This window comes from Lutzomyia longipalpis, chromosome 2 (genome assembly GCF_024334085.1).
Source record: "Lutzomyia longipalpis isolate SR_M1_2022 chromosome 2, ASM2433408v1".
Lineage (NCBI taxonomy): Eukaryota > Metazoa > Arthropoda > Insecta > Diptera > Psychodidae > Lutzomyia > Lutzomyia longipalpis.
Window position 1 is genome coordinate 21,063,739 of NC_074708.1, and position 23,879 is coordinate 21,087,617.

General features: G+C 35.8%; 3 protein-coding genes across 3 annotated transcripts; 1 reads left to right on the forward strand and 2 right to left on the reverse strand.

Moving 5' to 3' along the window:
* Nucleotides 1-2,196: 2,196 nt before the first annotated feature.
* On the reverse strand, nt 2,197-6,822 carry LOC129789518 (pancreatic triacylglycerol lipase). The gene is made up of 7 exons (XM_055826341.1): nt 6,280-6,822; nt 3,855-4,120; nt 3,604-3,771; nt 3,071-3,544; nt 2,819-2,987; nt 2,406-2,733; nt 2,197-2,341 (listed from the first exon to the last, which is right to left on the reverse strand). Exons 1-7 carry the CDS (start codon nt 6,401-6,403, stop codon nt 2,266-2,268), a joined length of 1,605 nt encoding a protein of 534 aa, XP_055682316.1. The 5' UTR covers nt 6,404-6,822; the 3' UTR covers nt 2,197-2,265.
* A 338-nt stretch (nt 6,823-7,160) lies between these two features.
* On the reverse strand, nt 7,161-17,015 carry LOC129789517 (glutamate receptor-interacting protein 2). Its single transcript, XM_055826340.1, has 7 exons — nt 16,400-17,015; nt 12,485-12,811; nt 12,157-12,347; nt 11,603-12,071; nt 8,676-9,768; nt 8,012-8,612; nt 7,161-7,453 (listed from the first exon to the last, which is right to left on the reverse strand). Exons 1-7 carry the CDS (start codon nt 16,497-16,499, stop codon nt 7,346-7,348), a joined length of 2,889 nt encoding a protein of 962 aa, XP_055682315.1. The 5' UTR covers nt 16,500-17,015; the 3' UTR covers nt 7,161-7,345.
* Nucleotides 17,016-20,663: 3,648 nt separating this feature from the next.
* On the forward strand, nt 20,664-22,946 carry LOC129789520 (sodium channel protein Nach). The gene is made up of 3 exons (XM_055826344.1): nt 20,664-21,231; nt 21,423-21,834; nt 21,930-22,946. Exons 1-3 carry the CDS (start codon nt 20,738-20,740, stop codon nt 22,647-22,649), a joined length of 1,626 nt encoding a protein of 541 aa, XP_055682319.1. The 5' UTR covers nt 20,664-20,737; the 3' UTR covers nt 22,650-22,946.
* Nucleotides 22,947-23,879: the final 933 nt, after the last annotated feature.

A 23,879-nucleotide genomic window follows, 5' to 3' on the forward strand; every position in this document is an offset into this window, starting at 1 on the left:
ATTTACAAGAAATGGCAATTTGGCTGTTGATGAAGCACGCCAAGGTAGCTGTTTGTCATTTTGCGATATAATGCGATTTATTAACACACAACCCTGCTGACGATGAATAATAATTTCAACCTCTTTCTTTATTCGCGTTCTTTTACGGATGTTTCTAAGGTGGGACACACACTGGAGGAATGGTAATGCGAATAATTTAGTATAACACAAATTTGCAATTATCTCTTTCTCACAGCAAACGCAAAATTGGTCAATTTATTTATTTTTCGTATCAATTTAATGGAATTGTCAACGCGCAGAGGAATAGCATGATGTTGAAAAACTTTAATCAAAAGTAAATTGTTTAATTTTGCAGCTTATCGGATTTTATTGGCACTCAAAACGAAAACAACATCCTATAAAATTCATTTGAAGGCGGATCAATGCAAATATAGCATCGTCTTCTTCGCATAAAACTGAACGATCTTTAGGAGATAAAGATTGTTTTACAATATTAAAATACACCATAAGTTTCACTAAAAATCAAATTTATTGTTTTATCTTTTTTATTGATGATCGCGAGGAAGGGATGTCCTAGTGAGTATTAACTCACCACATATTTATAAAATTGTGTACAGGTTGCAGGCGTCCTCCTGTGAGTCTCCCGATGAAAAAATTTTGTCCTCATAAATTGTATTGATAGTGTCAGATAAGAAAGTTTTATTTATGATCCCATGATGCTCCCTTCCGTTCATCCAAAAATTGTCTCATAGTCCCAAAAAAAAAAGATAAAAAAAACTGAATCTCAATGAAATCTTGATAAAATCATCCTTGGGATTCTTTTCTCAAAATTCAGGTAAAATAATCATGAATTTGGAAACCCACAAATACCATCACTTCCTGGAGGTATCTTTGTATGTTATCCAAAATATTTCTCGTGACTCTTTAGTTCTTGCATGACGTTTATCTAATTTTAATACCATTGATGGTGATATATGTTACAAATATCCCGCTGCTTAATAAATTTACACACAACAAATTTCTCTATAGCATTTTTTTTTAATTTATGTAAATTCAAAGTAAAAATGTTGTTTTCTCAAACAATATAATGTGTTTTCGAATCAACATCAAAATTAATACGGACCAAATTGAAGCAGGAAGAATAGAGAGAATTTTTATACAGAAAATTTATATACTTTTCTAATGGTGCCACAGACAGTGAATTTTACTAATAAAAATATTACTCATTCAGAATACATATACGCGTGGTGTATTTAAATAAGGCAAATCTAACCACAAGTTTTATGATTCGAAAGTTTTACAACAACGATTCATTCATCCATGTTCTTTCAAAGAACAAACAAAGAAATTAAATATTATTTTTAATTTTTGGTCAACTTTTTACTGGTGTTTCTAAATAATTCTAATAGAAAATCGTTAGTTTCTTTATCTATTTCCTTTTATCTTTTGATGCTCTACAAGATTATGTATCCTGATTGATACCTCCATAAAAAAAAGTGTAATTTTTTTTATTAAAAAAAATACATATTAGAAATTTATTTTTGTTTCAACGACAATATCTGCGAAATCTCTCCAAAGAATTATACCTCCGAGTCAGCACAGTGAAGAATTTTAATAGACACGAAAAAAAAATGAGAATGATTAATGTCATCTAAAGAATTCTCCATCATCCACAAAAAAGCACGGGAAATGGCGAATATTTGCATAATAATACAAATAAAGTTATTTTCACTTAAGTATAAAATAAATTATCATATAAAATAATTATAAAATTCTCTGTGTGCATACAAAAGGAAAAATAAATAATCTTTTCTCTTAACAATCGCATTATTCTCTAACAGATGTCCAATTAAATTTAATTGGTTCGAATCAACGACGCGCGTAGACTGGATGATAACATTTCAATTAATATTATGGTTAAGAAGAAAAGATGGAAAACAGGTGATTTCTCCTTAGCCATTTGACCTAAATATAAATTAAATAGTAAACGGGCATACCGTGAAGTGATGCCTGTGCGTTTTGAATGGTTTGGGAGACCGCATGGAGTGACCCAGTTGTCTCCTTTTCAATGCCTCGTAAATGTGTTGAAAATGCATAAAAGAGATCCCCCAAGGATAGGATCAACACACTCTGAAGAGGAGCCTTTATAGGATTTTACTTTTTTTTTATAACTACTATTGAATCTTTCTGCTTACATTCAATGTTATGACTTCTTTTATTGTATCATGTGGTGCAATCACAAATTAATATCATTGCAGTTTACCTTCAGCAATAGTCATGTCGGAAGATATTTGGCGTATCAGCAACAACGGGCGCATTGAACATCGGACATAGCCTGAGGCTGCAAAGAATAAAGTCTTGAGCTTTCCTATCTTTTCTATTCTTGGCGATTGAGGCAATTTTACCTCGATTTGTGCTCCAGAGATTCAACAATAATGTATTCAATGTAAACACGAGGACTTGCAATGAGGCGCCACGTGAGGGGATTCAGTGGATTTGTCTTGTATTCCCAATTGACGATTGCATACTTAGGTATTCCAACATCCTTCCCTGGCATCACTGTCACATACTTATGCCCGGGCTCATAGTAGGTTGGTTCCGCAGTAAAGGGCATCTTTTCAGTTTCAGTATTGTGATGAGATCGTATAATGATAGACATCATACCAATTTCGCCACCATGCAGAACACTCTCCTCCGAATTTGACATTTTTATCTTCACCTTGTAGTGTGTACCTGAAATGGAGAACGTAGCGTACGTATTAATTACTCAGCTATGCTAATGACTCTATTGAGAGAAGGAAGGGATCTCAAGACTCACGACAATAGGGCTTCTGTGCATCTGTCATGAGATATGCTTTTATGGAGCTGCTTTCACGAATACTACCACTATCGATGGCTCGTCGGTAGCTTTTGTAGCTGTGGAATCCAAATTGGAAGCATTTATGGCCATCGCGGTCGCACTTGAAGCAATTTCCCGATTTGAAACTCTGAAATTTTTTTTAATATAATTAAACATACCATCAGTTTAATAAATGGAATTGCATTAATATAGAAAGATTTAAAGTTTTACCTCATAACTTTCACAGCTAATGGCAATGAAAGGGCATTTAGGTGAAATGCTCTCGGTGAAGAACTGATGACTGCGGATGTGATTGCAACTAACAAACTGCTGAACGCCCCAGAAGAAAGATCCGCGCTCCTGTTCAATGTATGTAGACATGTCTTCATTGCAACCAGGATTGTCGAAGCCACCATTGGGGAAGAAGTCCAAATGTCCAATTACTTCGGACATTCCAAGACCCCCGCTGGTGAATGGCCGCGCATCCGAATGGATTATGTCCACAAATTTGGCGTCTGTTCGATCGAGACGCACAATGGGGTCCACCTGGGAGAAGAGTGGTTCAGCCGGATCCATGCCCGTAATTCGTCCCAGCGTTAAGTTAAAATCTCGCTGGAGCGTGAAGCCAGCGTATCCCGAAAGATGGGAACCAAGGGAGTGACCGATCAAGTGAACTTTATCCAAGTTTGGCAGATTCAGCTCTTCCTGAATAAAGGAGTGTGGGTGAGATTTTTGTGATGCATAAAACTTGCGTATCGTCTTACATGAATTAAGTGAATTATGTGCGCTGTTATGGCTCCCACGAGTCGTATGTTTGCCACAGCTTGAGTATATGGTGGACTCGAAGCACCAGCACCTCCCCAATCTACCACCACAACACTCGCTGTCCCATAGAGATCTTCATCCAGGAGGGCATTCACCATGTTTTGTATCTATACAGTATGAGAGCAACAAAGTGAGAAAAAAGAAAACGTAGAAAATTTGCATTGCACGCGAAGTAGTTATGCATCCATACCCATGGTCTGTCTCCAGACTCCAAGTAGCCATGAATTACAAAGTAAATATTCCCTTTGGGATCAATTCCAACGGATTTTATTTGATCAGAATCGTTGATATCAATGAACTTGGGCAATTCTCTAGTATTTTTATTAAATACCGGAAAATGTGCATCAATCCTCGAAGGACTCTCGGGGTAAAGACTCACAGGTCGTGTTTTTACAGTCCATGGTGGTGTTATTGGAAAACATCCATAAACTCCGTAGCATTTTATATCATTAATATCTGCAAGGAAAAAAGGCAACATAATGTAGTTGTGGAAAATCATTCACGCGGAAAAAAGGATTTCGTATCTGTTCATCTATGCATTCCTACACCGTTGATCCGATCGCGATGAAATTTGGTACAGAGACTCGTTATATCAGGCGGTTTCAGATGGCCGTATTCATTTTCCCCCCACAGCCCCCCTTCGTAGCGCCCCCATATAATTTTTATGTTTTTGTGACTACTTTTGAATTTGGCGCCCTTTTTGGTACTATTTGCTCAAGGGAAAATGAGATGGCTGCATTTTACCGCTATCCATCTCCCTCACACTTTCAGTTTTTCACAGTTTTCTCGCGTTTTCTGCCGAATTTTCCGGGGAAATTGTGTTTTTTTGACCAGGAAAATACTTTTGAATTTTTGGCATAAAAAATTCCAAAAGTCACGAAAATCCATTTCCGGGAAAAAAAAAAGTGCGTGTAAAATCCCCAACCGTCAAAATTTCCGCGGGCCCCAAATTTCGCACAGACGGGCTCCCCGGGGACTCAGGAGCATCCGTAAGTGTCACAGCAATCCCAAAAACGTGTTTCGTGAGAAAAATTGGCGGAAAAACAAGAAAAATCGCATTTTAGGAAAAACAAAAAAAAAAGTTCGTTAAGGTTTAAATTTTTCCGCACAACTACAAACAAAAATTTCACGCACACACTCAAAAAAACTCACCTACACAAAATGCCAGAGTGAGAGGAAAGTATTTTACTACAGTAGTGACATCTTTTGGTAAGTAGAAGATACATAAAACACAGAATGACCCAATTGAAGTGAAAATTTTAATAACGGATGATTTTAAAAATTACCTTGAAAAAAAAGCTAAGTTTAAAAAAAAATAAAGATACTACCGAATTAAGAAATTCATGAGCTTTTCCTGAACATATGCAAAGTATTGTAATCTAAAAATTAAAAATTACTTATAAAGCTAAAAATCTAGTTCTAAATTAATTAGAATGCACAGGATTTTTTTTTTAAATATTCACAAAACAATTTAACAAAATCCATTCGATTTTAGATCAATAAAAACATTTTATGTCTCGGAGCACACAAAAAATCAGCAAGGTAAAATTTCTGAATGTAGAAATGAATTTGTATTATGTAATTATAATTTTTATTTAAAAAAAACTTTTCAAAAAATTTGATAATGGTAAGGCACTAAAATTAAAATTAAATTAGTACTTAAATTAAAATTTTCATTATCATTTTGTTTTTTTTTTACTCCTGATAAGGGGTTTTCCAAGAAAGACACATTATATTCGTAAAATGCAAATTCCCCAGAGAAAACAAAATACTTGCTAAAAGGGAAGAGTATAAAATAAACTTTGACCAAGTGTCTTGAATCATGCCATGATTTTGTTTCGTCTCATTCTACAAATAATTGAGTATTCCTTATCAAAATATATACATTTTTTGCGACGAAGCATGGAAGAAAATCTAATTAAAGAAAAGGTTACACGATTTACGTCACGAGTCCCGGAACTACATACACACATGTTGTAAAACTTATCAGGCGATTTTTAAAGTGAAATTAAACTATTTCTCCATGATAGAGAAGATGGGAGACGAAATTGTAATAAACAACAAGTTTCAAGTCCATTGATTATGATTTTATAGAAGAACATCATGCAAGTGATAAGAATTACAGTGGGGTCTCATAGTGTAGCTCTTACCTGTTAAATATTTAAGAGATTGGTCGTTGTAACAATAGACCTATGGATAACTAATAATTTAAAAAACCTATGGATAACTAATAATTTAAAAAAAAAAAGATAAATTTAACCAATTATAAGATTTTAAGGCCAAATATTCTTTAAAATTTGATATTTTCTTTTTTAGCATTTTTTTTTTACAATTATTGAATTTTTTGCCAATTCTTTAGCAGAATATAATTTCGGAACAAAAAAGCGGAAGTAAAAGAATTTCCCAAAGGAAGAGGCTGTTCCATGAGACCCTACTGCATTTATACATTTTTTTACTCCAATATTCTAATCTGTTAATGAGAGAATTTCCAGTGACTTTTTCACTGATCCACGTACATGTGGATCATCTAATTTTAGACACAAATTCACTTTCTGCTGAATCACAATGATTTGGCGGGAAAGTTTTTTTTTTCATTAAGGCCTCCTCCTACTCACCTGCAGGATCCATCCCTGGTGGTAGATTATATAGTTCATGAAAACTACTTTCATTTGGACGCTGATTTGCTAAATACAGCATCGTTTGAAGCATAAAACCACCTGTATTGTTTGGTAGAATCATTGTGACCTACAATCACCTTAATAAAAAATACTTTTGATCCTTTTCTTTCACCTCAACTAAACACTGCACGATCTTCTACTCAGATATGTGTCATTCACAGAACAAGGCACGAGAGTGACTAAATTCACTTTTTTTTTTAAATTACAACTCTTTAATAGTCATTCATTCATGGAACAAATTGATGATTTTTTCCTCGTGCGTTATGCATTAATTAAGCAGCTATAGATGGGGCTTGATTGGATTTCAGTGTCATCCGTGTCATCATATAATTCTTTCACTAAGCACTTGCAAGAATTTATTTGCAATAATTTCACTTTATGACTCTTTCTGCACTGCTGTACTTTTTGCAAATCTTTTGGGCACTTGTTAAGCAGTTGTTCAAAGTGAGATGATTCCCGGAGCACTGAGCAATAAAGACTGATCTTCCCAGCTTCTGTTAGACTAGACAAAAATATCTTATCGAAGCAAAATATATGTATTACATTATGTTTATTACTATTTGAGAAAAATTCCCCATCCAATCGCTCACAGACGCAGATCATAGGTCAAAAAATATCAGAAATGAGTAAATATGACGTCAATATTGATACACCCAACATAGTTGGGACTAATTAATTGAAATTAATTTTCAAAAAAAAAAGTTGTCTGCCTATGTGACGATGCCAGAGTTCTCGCTTTGGGGGCAGATATGAGACAAAAGCGGAATTTGCTTTGTTTTCGCCTACAAATGTTGTATATTTAGTGATAAATTTCTATATGTGATGATTGGCATACAGAGTATATTTGATTAAAACTTTAAAAATATTATTTTGGAGATTGCAACACTATGTATTAAGTTACTATAAATTTCGGATTTTTTTGCCTTGATTCTCCAGCAAAATTGGTGTACGAAATGGAATTCCATTTTATTTAAAAGAAGAAATGGATTGGTTTTTTGCGGTATTAGTCGGAAATTGGTCTCTGCACAATAAGATCAATCTTGTCTCCACTGGCTGCAATCAATGGCACTGTGAGGCAGCAGTCAAAGTCCTGTGTTTTCGTTCCGTTTACCTACAAATGCAAAATTAAATACATAATAATATGTATGAGAAATGTTGTTAAGCTTTACAAGAATTGATTATTTTACTAAATGGCTAATCAAAAAGAGGTGGATCACAGCTTTTCAGCAATGTGGTTATAAGTTTAATCTTTAATGTATTATATGATAAAAGAATTCCTTTTATCATTGTTTGTTTATGAAAAAAAATATAATTCTGTAGAATAAGATAATTTGAATTTCAAGGCTAAAATGAAAAATTCTAAAACAGAATAAAAGCTATAAAGAATTGGAAAAGTAATGCCACTGATGCCTATGGGTAAAAAAAATAAGTTGAATTGATACGTGAAGGATAAAATTCGGCGACCAACAAGAAAAAGGATCCGTTCTTGGAAAAAATCAAACTTTTTCTCCTAAACTTGTAATCCTAAAAAGATCGAAAGTAGTCGAAAGCTTGTGAGAAAATACCGATTTTTTCTCAAAAATAAATCTAATAATTACTGGAGACCATCCTATGCTATTCTTTCTATATGTATGTACATAAGTAAAAAGAATTTGTTAAAGAATCTCACCATCATAATACGATCGAAAGATTTGAGTAATCCAACAGCATCAGCAGGACCTCCGCTTCTTATCCGATTTATATACACACCACGTTCGTATAGTCCATCAGATAGAGAGAATCCGTAGTCATCGTAGACTTTATCTTTATAGAGGGTGATATGAATTGTCTTGAAGCGTCCTTCTGCGCTCGAAGATGTCGAAAGGGCATCTGTTACCGATGGACTCCTTGGTCGACGTTGGATTTTACTGTAAATTGCCTGTGGTTGTGGCAGGGATGAACCAGCATTCTCACTACTTTCGGTGCGATTTCTCGTAATCTTAAGATCGACTACATTCTCAAAGCGCTGCAGAAGTTTCGTTGCAGTACTCAATGGTACGCCTTGGATACTTTCACCATTAATTGCAAGGATTTCATCCCCAATGCAGAGTTTTCGAGAAAGGTGAGCAACTCCTCCTTCGACAAAGGCACTGATTACAATGGGTTTCTGAAGATTTTCACTGCCTGCTAATGTAATACCGAGTGGACCTCCATTTGTCTCCAATCTAACTGTGCTGACAATTTGGTGGGTAGGATTGCTATACGAAGTCATGGGCATTGGTAAGTCCAAGCTAAAAAATACATTTTTTTTAAAAATGTTTTTGAGATAATAATAAAAAACTATTTTTTCTTACTTGTAGTAAGTTTGGAAATACTCAGGATAGCCCTCCATTTCCATGAATGTATCCTCAGCAATGTCTGAAGGATTATTGTCTGTCTTGAGGGTTGATGTGTTGCCCATTTGAGTTAGTTCCATGTTGCTTAGAGAATTTGAAAAGGGTGGTGGTCGACGAATCGTCATCATTCCATTTCCCATGAGATTCTCTTCCATTTGATAGAAATCTGATTGATTTCCAGGATTGGGTCTTGTAACTTCACCTCTACCACTATCAATTCGTTTCGTTGTTCCACTATAGCCATACGAGGAAGGTGAATTATTGTCCGCAATGCGTGTCTCTGTACTGCTGTACATAAAATTATTTCGATACTGTGCATCAAAGAGAAAATCCGGAAGACATGTCCTCTTAATGGTAAGCGTTGTGAATTCATTTTTATTGTCCTTTAGCAAAGCATCGACATTGTAGTGTTGCAATGGCTGAGAATCCACCGCGAGGAGAATATCACCCGCTCTAAGGGACCCCGTTCGATGTGCTGCACTTCCGGGTTTAACGTCGGTTATAATGAATGCACCACTATTTGTAGCATTCACGGTAATCCCCAACTCACTGCGTTCCTGGTATTTTGGGAGTTTAACATTGAACACCCCACTGGATGGAATAACAGAATCCGACATATCGAATTCAATTTCCACCTCAACCCAATTGGGTGATCCTTGCTGATGGACATTCTTGTAGCCAATATCTCCCAAAATCTGTCGCACAGTGCCTGCATCGAGGTTATAGAGTTTATTCACTGCCAAGAGACGATCACCCTTCTGAATGCATCCCGATCGATCGGCTACCGATTCAGGGATCACCTGTGCAATTATATGCCCCCGACCACATGACGAAGGTGCTCCCAGACAAATTCCTGATCCTTGGGAGCAATCTAAAACCACCTGAACTGTTTCCGAACGACATAGTCCAACACTTGCTGACATCAAACCACTTCCAGAACTCTCAAGGAGGGGCAATGAACTTTTTCGCATGAATTTCTTTTGTCGCATCTTCCGTGATTCCATCGTATTGAAGCCATACTTGGCAGTTGTCCCATTTTGTGCATGTAGACCTGGAACAAAGAATAAAATTATGAATTTATTGAACATTTATGAACATTATCCTGCATTTTTAATTTAAAAATTAATTATTTCATTGCTATTCCCGCTAATCCAAGCATTAATTTTTCTTTAATGTGAACAGGTGTGCAAGAAATTTACGACATTTATGTATTGTATCAGTTTATGAGGAATTTAATCCATGAGGAATTATTTTGAGTAAAACTTGATAAATTTGTGGCTAACCGTTAAGAAGTTCTCCCACATTCACAACAACCTTTAATATTTTAAAGGAAATATCGTTCTTTCAACCAGAATTTTTTTTATGAAAATTAGAATAAAATCATTATTTAACATCTAGAATTATGCTATATAGGTACATTTATATAAACGATAAAAACTGTCCCTCAAAAATAGAGCTGAAGAGAAAGGATTAAAGGCAGCTGGTAAATCACTATATATATATGCGTTGTTTTGGGAAGCTCCTCAGAAGCATCCAAAAACAATCCAAATGGTTTTAGTCTTCTGCCCGCCTCAGAGACAATGTGCAAAGCGTTGGAAAAAACAGCAAATAGGAGTTTTAAGCGAGGAAAAAAGAAGACACACACCATTAAGTTAGTCACTTCAGAGGAATTTTCTTCATTTTCAAAGCCCAAAAATAGCCCCATATTTTCCCAGTAGTAGTAAAGCTATTATAATAGTCTATTTGGAAAAGGTGCAGTGAAGAAATGTTGGCGTGAGGCAGATAAGAAAGAATTTCATTTCTAAATGAGAGGGAAGACGCCGTTCGCCCTCTTTTCATATACATTCGGGAAATGGCCCATTCTGTTGGGCTCTTCCTTTGGGCTATAAATTAAATGGCACGCGGGAAACTGTGTGGTGTGTCATATAAGAGACGAGAAGGATGAGTAAAATGATGGAGCTCTCCACCACAGAAGAAAACGTTGGGATCGTCATCATTTTCTTGAGTGTGTCGTACATCCGTTTTATTGGCTCCCCATCTTACGCATGCAGCTGTCACGGATTGTCTCTAAAAATATTCGCCCACAATTCATATTGCTATTTCCCTCTCAACCACATCAATCCACCATCTTCCATCTTATTCGGGAAAATCTTCACGCTCTGATCTCGCTCGGAGGAAAATCGAGGAGAAAAAGCTAAGAAAAAATAAATCTCACTTTGAGTTGTTTGTTTGTGCTCTTCCACCAAAGTGACGTGTATTTATTTTGAGTTCCTGTCCATCTCTGCACTTCATTAAGTAAAACCCAATGTACACAAACTTGCTGTTTTATAATGAAAAGTAAGATATGATTTATATTGGCTTTACACAGAGTAGTAAATTGGAAGATGAAAAGCATTTATATGGATCCATGTGCAGGAGAAGGAAAGTATTAATGGATTATTTAATGATAAATTTATATTTCCTTTAGGTAAGTTGTTGTTGAAGACATAAAATTGAAATTAACTGCTCAATTGCTATGGAAACGATAGTAATATGCTTATTTTTAAATATAAATGATAATATGAGGGAAATTAACGTAATTCATGCAAAATATACATCCAAACTCGGTTAATTGAAATATATTTTATGATTTACCTACTTTACTTAATTTTTCTATACTAAAAGGTAGTACCTAATAATATTATTCTTGTACCAAAGTACATGATATTCTTTGCAAAACGTATTAACGATCTATCAGAACTTCTTATATAACACCCGCATTATGATCATGAATATACCTTCTTACGATACATAGTAAAAGTGGGAAAAACTCTTCAAATAACATTTAAAAAAAAATCAGAAAGCCAATCAATCACATAAAATTTTGTGTCTCTAAATGATCTCACCTCGAAGCCTGGCGATTGCATGAGCTGGGAGAATTTGTATTTGCGTGAAACCACGATTTGTGTTGGTGTCTAAAAGTTGCATAACATCTTCGGGTGTGAGAGAATTACTTTCCACAAGGGTATCATCAACACTCTGTATCTTATCCCCAATGGAGAGTGCACCGGTACGGTCGGCAAGCGTGGCCGGAATAATGTTGGCAATAAAGACACCCGCTTGTGAGATCTCATCCATCTTTCCATTGGTCACATCAAGGGGCTGATGATAGACATTCGGGCTGGCATTGCTCAATACCAAACCCAATTTGTCTCCAGGCGACCTCTCAATCTCAATAAGAAGGGGTCCCATTGAGAATTCCACACTCTGCATAACCGAAACATCGTACTCAATGGTCAGGTTCGTGAGCCCGGATAAGTGGCCACACTTGAGAATCTGCTGTGCTTCCGATAGTGTCTTATTTATAAGAGAGACCTACATTATGAGGAAAAAATCATATACAGTGTGATTTAAAAAAAATCCTAATGTTGGGAAGACCCTCTCAAAGCAAATCACTTACATTGTCAACACGCAAGAGGCGATCACCAGGCTTTATTCTGCCGCATTTGTAGACAGGACCATGTGGTCGTATATTTGTCACGATCAAGGGAAAGTCTCCACCACCGCGGAATGTTAGTCCCAGACACCCATTCTCCCTTTCGACCGTGATTTGAGCAAGTTTCGTTGTCACGCACAGACTGTTCTGAGACACTGAAAGTTGTGTGATGAAGAAAAATATCAAAAGAAACAAATATAGAGTCATCATTAATCCTTTGTTGTTATGTCGCATTCAGCATTACATATCTGACTGCAGATGTTTGCGCTCACAGATCTTGTGCTATACTTACGGTATTCTGGAAGGGAGTACTCAATTTCCACTACAGCAGGTCCATTGCCATGATAGAGAATACTCATAACGTGCTCATTGGTGAGTCCAATCGTGGAGATCCCATCAATTTGGTGTAACCGATCACCAGGTGCCAGAAAGTCTGCTGCAGGTCCCAGAGCATTGAGTGTTGCAATAACTGGTGGATACGTCAGGTCGACTCGATCCAGGAAGAGAATCCCCATAGCCTGAGCATTTTCCCGTGGTAAGGATATCGTGGCGTACGTTGTGCCACGATCAGCCGCCAAACCGCTATCTTCACTCTGAGCTGGACTCATGGCACGATCGCCTAAGGATAAATTTACATACATATATATATGCGGATTCGTATGTGAATTTTAGAATTAAGAAGAATTGCGCGTTGATGAGTAGTTTAATTTTAAAGTTTATACATAGACTCCTGTATTGCAAGACCACTCACAGAGCTGTGAGATGTCTGATGGCAATTTGTCATGGGATTTTCTTCTTCTACTTGCAAATGAATGAGAAGGAAATTTTACTATGCCTTTAATGTTTCCGTTCTCTTCACCTTCTTCCTCTTTTCACCATCTCTCTATCTCTCAGGTCACATCGCAACGGGGGAATCTTCTTTGCCTTCTGGCGCCCATTGGCAATTTGTCAGTCTAATTTTCAATTCTTCACAGTCATAAAAGTTGACTGTAAAACTCCGCCATGCCAATTAAATTATTGCTTATCAATTAGAAATAGGTTTCTGCAACCATAAAATTGCATTATTACGAAATAAATCTATACCATTTGCATGCAGCAGAGATTGCCAATTAATTGTGGCATTCAAAGGAAACACCATTATCATTGATTTTTCGCAATATTATTATGAGAAAATCAAAGAACAGACAATCAACTTAGCATGATCTTGCATTAGAATAAATTTTCACTTTGACTATTTCTTTCTAATACTCATGCAGGACAAAACAATTTCTGTCTTCATCATGTTCCAATTCACTGATTTTAATTGCGATTTTGCCTTCAGGCCATAATATATGGATGGCGAGGCCAAGAATTAAATGGAGCGTCACAATTTTCATAGAGAATCTTGTATATATGAAGAGACATCGTTTTGAGATGCGTGAGCACTTTGAAAATAATGTTTCCTGGGTGAAGTGTACTGTACATCAACTTAAGAAGCAAGAGAGTCAAGATCCTCCTAATGATCAAACCAGACTTTTCAATTAAATAAGAAAAATCTTCAAGATGATGCTAACCCTGATACATTTAAAGATGTTTAGAGATTTCTCGAATTGGTTTCTTCTTTTCAATATGCCTACCTACAGTAGTTTCCCTATGAACTCTAGCATCGATGACCTAAATAGTAAGCATAAATACAAATTAAATAGTTCTGGGATTGTTCATACCCCTCATTGTGTAAAAAACTTCCGACACATCGATCAACAATCCATGTCTTGGACATTTTAGGATTCTAAAAGTTCGATAAACCATAATATATTAGCTCACAAATCACTTCTAGTGGGAGCTATAAACAAAAATTTTGGCTCTGCAACGCATTATGACAAAAAGTACTCCATTCTCTCACAAACTGTGAAGACAAATTACTCATGTTCTCTCCAACGTTGATCGTTGTAATATGTGGATTGATATGTTTTTCATGTGTAGGCCTCCCTCGGAAGTAAAAGAGGTAAATTACATGGCGTGAGGTGAAAAAGGGGTCCCATCAGAGGCATTATATAAGCACATAATATTATAAAATTAGACGAAAGAGTTTTACGAGCAATTTTCCCCATAATGAAAGCAACATTGTTGAAAGGTTTATTCAGCGCAGCCAAGTTCGAAGTACGCATCATTCCTATACCGCATCCTCTTGGCCGAAAATTAGTTGGTGTTCCACTTCGTGGCCAACACCAAGTATTGTAATCGTCGGAAAAACCGACCCCCTCAGATCGGGCTCAAACTTGGTATGAGTACGTTTTAGACATCCCACATTACGAAAATGGTGGTGGAAAATTTTTGATCCGGCCGGCCTGCCGGCCGGTGGTCCAAACTTTGCCTTATAGCTCGAGAACGGTGACAGATAGAGACTTCCGGTTTGAAGTTTTCTATAGAAATGTGGGTGTAAAATTTCATTTTTTCGCATTTTTAAAATCCAAGATGGCCGCCGTCCGCCATTTTGAACTACTGTCAACCACTTCCCTTACAGCTAGAGGTCTGAAATTTTAGTATGTTGTAGAGCTCAGTGAGACGTTTTCATCGACAATTCATACTTGAAAATCGGTCAAGCGGTTTAGCAAATATGGCGGCCTAAAGCAAAAAGTGTTTTTTCAATATAACTCGAGAACGGCTTGACCGATTTTGATCATCTTGGTATCAAATGAAAGGTATTGCGAAGCCCTACAACTGTCTAGAACATTTCAAGTTCCAAAAACATCCGCAAGGGGCGCTAAAATCAAAAACAAAAATTGCCTAACTTTAAGGGGCAATATCTCCGAATCCCCATTAGGCAAATCTTTTAAATTTTGATATGTTGTAGCCTGACTCAATATCTTTCAACAGTCCGAAAATGAAGAAATTCTATGTCGCCGTTTAGAAGATATCGCAGTTTGAAAAATTCTTGAATTTGAAAAGTTCTAAGAGCCATATCTCCTGAACTACTTGTCCGATTTTGCTCAACTTGGTATCAAATTAAAGGTTTTGCAAAACTCTACAACTTTCTAGAACATCAGAAACCTCTAGAACTATTCCTTCAGGATAAAAAATGCCAAAAACTGTTTTGGTGAAACAAAAATCCGCCATTTTGTGTTCTAGTGGTGACCTTGAAATTTATAGAAACATATGTCAATTTATAGCTTATTTCAATACCTTTCCAAAACTAGTCAAGAAATTTCTGTAGGTCTTATAGAACCAGAGATATAACCATTTTTTGCATAAAATTACTGAAGTTCACAAAAAAAAATCACCTTTGCCTACTAATACTGCTCACAAATAGTATTACAACGCATAAACAAACTTCTATACGTTGTGGGACACCAACTCTTATAACTGGACGCGTTATGATTGACTTTATTTATTTATTTGTTTTGTATATATCTCTCTTGACTCCTTAATTAATTAATGAATCTGCGGAATATATTCTCTGACGGTATATGGCCCCACTGAGAGTATCATATTCCAAAAAACATTGTTTAACAATGAATATTTTTATTGTGCAACCATGGGGCGAGATTGGTTGTAATAAAGTGAGTCTGAAGACGAAAGATTAATGAGGATCACCACTTGCTGACGATAAATATCTCATATGAGGGGGAGGGTGAAACATTGGAAATATTCGAGACTGGCACAAGCCACTTATTAGTCGCCATGAGGCCGGAAACAAAAGGAAATTCTCATATGTCGAGTGATCATCCCGCTCTGGGAAAAATGGCTGAGAGAAGACATTCCAAAGGAATGTTTCTCAGTAAATGGCTTTAAGGAAAATAAATAAGCATCGAGATGATGGCATTGTCTCGCTGATGGGGAAAAGGAGAGTGAAAAAAAAGCAAGAATATGTAGTCTTGTATCATTTGTGAGGAACAACAAGTAGAAGCAGCAGCAATATCCAGGCAGCTACTTGAAGACAAATGGGGTGAGTGAGAGTGAATTTGGAAGAAGGGAATCACATTAAAATTGTTTAACCATTTTCGTTAATTACTCCAAGTACATTATGGTCGATACAACAATGTTTTATGTGAAAAATTGTTATTGCTCCCACCAGACAATTAACTCCGTATATTTGTTGATTCATTCAATTAACTCTTGGAGGCACTTTTATTTGGCCTCTTGAGTGCCATAACCGCATCATCTCGCGAGAAATTGTTCGTGAGATAATTCGATCAAATGTGTAGTGGGATCACATAATCGAACTTACTTGTAGCTGAAATACTGGAATCCACTTTATCGTCATGCTTCGTTGATGAGGATTTTCCTGGAACACAGCTCGAACTCTTTTTGGACTTCCACAGCTTCATTGCACGCAATTTTCACGTTCACACTGCTCGCCTATATAGCACTATAGTAATGCGTTCACAGTACGAATCCCACTAAGGACCACCCAGAGGTGGCAGAAGAAATTCACTTTCGGTAAGATTTTCTCCTAAATGAGCACATGGGAGCGAGGAAAAGTGTATGTGTATAGAATAAAAAAAGATAATGTTGGAATAGTATAGCGAAAAGTCAAATTGTATGAGCAAATGATGCGTGTCAACCTCTTACGAAAGAGATCTTCTGTGCACTATTTTAGGATCACCGATCGCGATCTTCCAACTCTCGCCTCCCGAATGCAACTGAAGTCACCATGTGACGAGGGTATCACGGAGTCCCTCAACACCACACACAATCTCACTCCCAGATATCCGCACTCATTCACTCGTCCATGTATGATTTATGTTCCAAATGAAGAAAACCCGCAAATAGTACTGATATGGACTTCAGTTTTGAGGATTTTTTTCTTGGCGACAACTCACTGAGGAGCGGAATATAACGCGTTCTAGTCAGAAGCAGCAATGAGTAAGAACTGAGGAGCGGGCAACTCATCAAGGCGGCGTCTCGACGGAATAGAAGCCGCTTCTTGAGGGGTGTGCCATTTCAACAAGCAACTGCTTAATCGATACAATTTATTTTAATGTTGTGAGTTGGGTATATTTATTTTATTTCAATTCATTCATCTTTATATTTTTTATTTTGAATTCTCTTTCTTGGAATATTTTTTTAAATGATCTTCTGAAAAAAATTAATTAATTAACGTAAAAAGGAAACTTCACAAAAATATTGGTGTTATAATAATCAAATGAAATTATATTGGAAAGAATTTTATGTTCAACGTTATAGTCTCAGCTCAGAAAACTTAATCTTTTGAGACATAAAAAAAAATCAAAAAAATTTTTTTTAGCCCCGGTGAAAGCTTAAAACAAGGCTTTTCTGTGGCAGTCAGGGAGGGTGGGTTTTTAAATCCCTCTAAACATTTTAAAAGTTCTCATTCTCATCTCTTTTTTATATTTTTTTTTTCAGAGACCAAAAGCATTGACTACCAAATTAAACATCACCAACATTAATTTTTTTTTAAAAATAATATTTTAAAACATTAAATAAATATTATATATAATATCAAACATAAAATATACATATGTCTAAAATTAGGAATGTAACGTCAAATGTTAGAAAACTGATGAAAACGAAATTTCACGGCTTTGTAATCAAAACTTTATTTTATATTTCTCTCAGTGGAATGTATGATAGAAATAATTAGTAGGTATACATTTTTATGATATGAGAATCCTCTTGCAGACTCTCGTTTTTTGGCCCATCTTCAAAATTCTGCGAGAGAGAAAACACCCGTCCGGTCCCCTTTGACGCCACATCTCCTTGGTGCTTTTCTTGGCACTCAGCCCCATTGCGTGTGCGTAATTTCTGTTTATTTGGCGGCAGCTTCTCCACTATTTGAATTTGTTGTGACTCCGAAATCATTAGTGGCACATCACTGCATTCCCTTCATTGTCTCTCCAACACAAATCTTCTCTCTCTGGTCCATCCGGATCCGGTCGAATTCATATCCGTGGATTTTTCAAAAAGATTTTTCCGCATTTGCTCCTATCTAAAGATATTTGTTTATCACGAACCCACAGCGTCCAATAAGGGGGTGGGGAGTAAGGGGGGAGGCACGCTATAGAGATTTTGTTAAATAAATTTTCCGCTCTTTTGATGGTATGTCGAGATGAAACATCCAGAAGATGAACAAAAAACTCAGTAGAAGTAATTTAAATTTACGCCTGAGAAGAAAAACTAATTCATAAATAACTCAAGATCGTCTCAGCGGAGAAAAGAGGAAATTTCTAATATTTCATATTCACATTTCTGCACACAATCGTCACATACTCACACAGAAATAAATATCCATGGAAGACAAGAAGTGAGTAAAAAAAATTCTAACAGTTTGCTTGATAAAAACGTGCCATGTATTTTTCTTTTTATAGTTTGAATAATTTTCATTTCATTTACAAAACTGACTGCATAAAAGAACAGAAAAATATATGATAGAACCGTAGAAGAAATAGAATCTTCATGCCCTATATTTTAAAAAGAAAAATATAAATTGTTGGAAAATCCCACACAGTTTAGAATATTTAATGCATCATAAAGCAAAGTGGCTCTTTAATAAATCTTGATGGAGATTTGAGGAGGATTCAAAGAAAGTGCAAGCTGTGACTTCCATTTTTTTCCACGTCGTGAATGAAAAATTTTCTACATAAATAATCCATTTTATATTATTTCAACACCATCTATTTAGAAAAAGAAAATTCTAAGAAATATTGTTTTATAAAATATTAAAAAAAAAAAGATGAAATTATCAAATACTCATTACTTTTGCTCATTATAAGTTAAAGCTTATGAAATTCAAAAGATTATGAAAAGATAAATCATTTTCCTATGACATAGTTTAGTTATAGAACTCGATGATTATATATGTATAAAAAAAATACTCAAAATAATTTTGTGTGAAGAGACTAACTTAATCTGCTTCCTATGCTTGGTTGATCCTCCAACAAGCTTAGGCGAAGATAAGTTGATGTAAAATTTGCCTCAATATGTCATCGCCTGTATCTAATTACTATAAGTAAACACCACTTTTAGAATTTATTGCAAGGTGCATTCACTCTTTCTCATGTTTTTCCTGGCGCTGTTTCAGCGTCTCCTCACTCAAAAGACACAAAAATATTCTTTGACTTGTGAGGTGCAAGTCGCAAATTTTTTACCGGCTTTAATATCAAATTAAAAATGTTTAAGTAATGAACTTATGAAATCTCTTCAATTTATTAATCCCTAGAATAGTAATGTGCTGGCCATTTTGGAAATGTTAAAAAATGCAATTTTGCTATATATTGGCTTTTGCAACGGCTATAGATGACTGAATTAAAGATATAGTGAATAAAAAAAACCATAGAAAGTCCATATGCAGGTAGATAGTTTGTAATGTTATATATTATTTTGTTGATTATGCCTGGGATTATAGATAAAATATTTTGTATAATAGATCCGTACACTTTCAACGCATTAAAAGAGTTTATTAAAAAACGCAAGCATATCTTTTATAAATAAGGAAATAAAAAAATTAAAAACAGGTAGAACTTTTGCAATTGAACATGACAAAAAACTATGTTCTATTGCAGATATAAATCATCTTCATTTTGAAAAATTAAATAAGGTAGTACCTATGTAATATGTAAGTTTATTTTATTATGTTCTGCATAAAATATTTTATTTTATTTAGAAAATTTTATTCACTGTTAAATATAAAAATTCTAACAAGTTCTCTAAATATATATCTCCAACATAATAAATTCATATTTTCTAAACAAATAGCAGCCGAGGCAAATACATTTGACTCATAGCTCTAATGTTGAGCGCACGTTACCATAAATTTAAATGGTCGTTCAGGTAATTGAAAGAGATTTGCGCGAAAGCATGGAATACGGATGTCACGCAAAATGTTGTATGGGTGCGTGAAATAGAGGGGAGCCCAATGGGGTCCATCAAAGCACTCTGAAGGAACCGTGACTGGGTATTTTTTTTTCTTATTTTGCAAAAAAGGGTGTGAGTGTGACGCATCATTCTTAGTTTGCGGGGACTAACAATTGGGCTGTTTGCCAACAGGATGGGTATGAATCATTCTCAAGCAGTCACAGAAGATCATACCCCAACAGAGACGAATTAGAAGGGCTTTGGTTAATTTTACATGAAAATCAATGGAGATATTCACGAAAGATTTGAACGAAGAAAGCAAATGTTTGCATTGCAATTTAGTTAGAGTTCTGCACATGAATTATGACCTCTTTTGGTGTAATTATTTCTATTTTGACAAGCATTTAATTAACTAAAGACTCCGATAGTCACTGATTTTGCTTTTGATACTTTTTGCTACAATTGCGCATTATTTAATCCATTTCTCATCCCATTTTATGTACTTATATGAAAATATTTCCACAGAATAAAATATTTAGGGGAGATAAAATATTCAGGTGGGACTTTTGCTTTCCCTCTGCATGTGATAAACATCATTGATTCATATCTAAATTACCTCCTTGCATGGCCTATTTGTAAATGGAATAAATCTATGTTTCTTTTTTGCTGGAATTTCCACAACAGATTTTAGTCTTAATCCAAATACAGCATAATTTGGAGCATTGCTTCGCGCTAAAAAAGAGTGTATGCGATGGGAGAGAAAATAGATTCAAATAACTTTTCTCTGGGAACAATCCTACGAACAAGTCTTCTCTGGCAAACGAAGGAATTCTTCAATAATTCCACCCTCCATGGTGTGAGATACATTGCCGAACAAGGAAGACCCTTTGCGGAGAGATTTATGTGGTTCTGCTTCACAGCCATTGGGGCTGTTGCAGCATTTATCATCATCGTGAGTCTATGGGAGAAATTTCAAACTAATCCCACAATTACTGGACTCGATACTGACTTTCACAACCAACATGTTATCTTTCCCACAATCCTCATTTGCCCCCTTGAATCCTTTGATGAGGATAAAGTGAGAAGTTTTGCTCAGGAAAAGGTGGCTAAATCAGAAACGGATTACGAACGTTACGAAGAATTCCTCAAATCAATTACAAAACTCTCCTATTCCACCCTCGAAGAAGCAGTTAAAATCACCGAGATTGTATTGCCTGACCCAAATATTGAGGAATTATCCATTCGGTGAGTCTCTCACACGCAATCCCACGCACTAAATTTATGACAATGACAAAAACCATCAAGCATATTAATGCATGATTATTTGTCTAGACACTCCTTTGATGGACTAAACAGCTGTAATGCGCTGTATGGGATGAGGAGCAGACCGTGACAATTTACATTTTGTAATATATAAATTGCGATATTTATTCCAGATCAGTTGCCTTCAACACAGCCATCTCATGCCCAGACCTCTTTGTTGCTTGCGAATTTCGAGATGATCCCATTGAGTGCTGCGAGAGTTTTCTGCCCAAATACACGGAGCATGGGTTTTGCTATGCCTTCAATCCACGCTTTCAGGAAACAGAGGTGACAATTGATCGTTACAAGTTGCAGCATGAACTCCTAGAGACAGATCGCAAGTGGGCTATTCATCTCATTCTCCAGCGCAGTTCTGCGGTATTCATTCATGCTCAATCTGAGATTTCTGGATGGGATTTTCGTCCTCAACTTGATTGGCGTACAGACTTTTCATCTGATCTTCTCATTACAATGAAGCAAACATATACCACAGAAGAGGCACGTCAGTTAAGTATTGGACAGAGAAAGTGTATTTTCCCCAATGAGGTAAATGAATTAGGAAGCGATTTAGATGTTTTTAAAAAGCTCAGAAAAATTGAGACAATTACGATCGATAAAGAGATTAATTTTACAATTTACAGGTGAGCATAAAAAGTTTTCCCTTCGATGCGGACTATACCTTCACGGGTTGCATGATGGATTGTCGCATACAGAAGAGCATTAAACTTTGTCATTGTTTGCCACCTTTCTACCACTCAATGGTGGGATCTCAAGTTCCCTACTGCACAGCTCAGGAGCTTAGTTGTCTCTCACGCTACGCCAGGAACATCACGCAAATCACGGACTGTCGTCAGTGCGAATTGAGTTGTCTCAACACCGTCTATGACGTGGATAAACTCACAAAGGTCTCAAATGCTGAATCTACGCATGAGGGTGGTGCCTACATCAATGTGGAGTACCTCACATGGCCGATTATCCGATACAAACGTGAAGTTCTTTTCGGTTGGGTAGATCTCTTGGTGTCCTTTGGTGGCATTGCGGGTCTCTTTCTTGGCTTCAGTCTACTAAGTGGCGTGGAGATCTTGTACTACTTCACACTTAGGGCTTGTTGTATGGTGTATAAAGATCGCGATGTTCTCGAAGGGGTTGAACGAGAGAAAGTCAATCGACCACCACCGAGAGTTAATTTGAGCCTCCGAATTGGCAAGATTACCACAAAAACTCCCCATAAAAATCCCATTAGGCCCAAGAAACATGAGAAACCACTCAAGATCACCCCCTTCAGACAATCTCACATCTCAACTATTCATTTAAGTGTGGCAAACACTGAAAAATCAACCAATTTTCCGTATCTACCATAAAAATCATGCATATGTGTGTTTGTTCCATGTTTGCTTACATTTGAGGATTTGCTTTGGTGAGAATGTTTCCCTTTTGCTTTCCCCCTAACATAGATTGAACGGATTGAACATTTCTCTCGCAACTCATTCAAATAACATAATTAACTGCGTGTTGTGTCAATAAACAATTTGAAGAGAATATTTGTGATTTACGTAGTTCTGCCAGTTCAGCGACAAAATAAATTTAAAGAAATCTCTTTATGTTAAATATTTCAAATTATTCCTTTTATTATTTAAACTTTATGTACAAAAACACTCGTAAAAAAATCCAATATCTCGCTAATTCACGATCTGTTTGTTTTGTTTGTTTAATTGAGTTTTTTTGTGCTTTAAGCTATGATTTTATATGGTTTTTTTTGTATATTTTGAGATTTTTCTGCTTAAATTATTCTAACACTGTTTGTTCGTACCGCTTGTGTATTTATCCTGTAACTTTCCTTAATTGACGAGGAGATGGATATGTTTGTTATGAGTTACATAATGCAACGATTAATGAATAAAGAGGTCGTTTGCTGTAATTAATTTGTATAGAGAATCATTATCCGGAATATGTAATTTATGATGAAAGAATTCTATTTGATTTTCGTATAAAGAGTTCAATGCAAAAGATATTTTTTTTTTTCAATTCAAATTGCACGCCTATGATGGAAAATAGAAGGTAGAAAAAACCTCATTGTAATTAGGACAAAAATTTAAATCAAAATTTCAAATAAAAAATCGAATAAAAAAGCTGGAAATGTCGAATATTAGGATAACTCCATTTAAGAGGGATCGGATGTGGCGCAGTCTTATCAATGTGATTTTTTAGGTGAGAAAAGCAGCTTTCGACCAACAGGTGTTGTCTCATAGAGTTTTACGCTCTTATTCACAACCACCGCGGGTGATGGGAAACTTTAGAGGAAACAAGAAAAAAAATGGAGAAAATATAAGAAAATATATCATAGAGATTAAAATATCCTTCTACTCACGTTTTTCGCTCCTCCTATTATAAGAAAAATTTTGTATAGCCCTCCATAGTTTTCTGTACTTTTGGGCATTATTTCAATAAAAATTCAATTCAATTTAATATTGAGATTATGTAAAGTCTGCATTTTTTAGAGGATTAAGTGACTCAATCTGATGTGGAAGGCAAATATTAATTTATCATTTAATCAGATTATATGATGCAAATTTAAAAAGGAAAAAAATTGA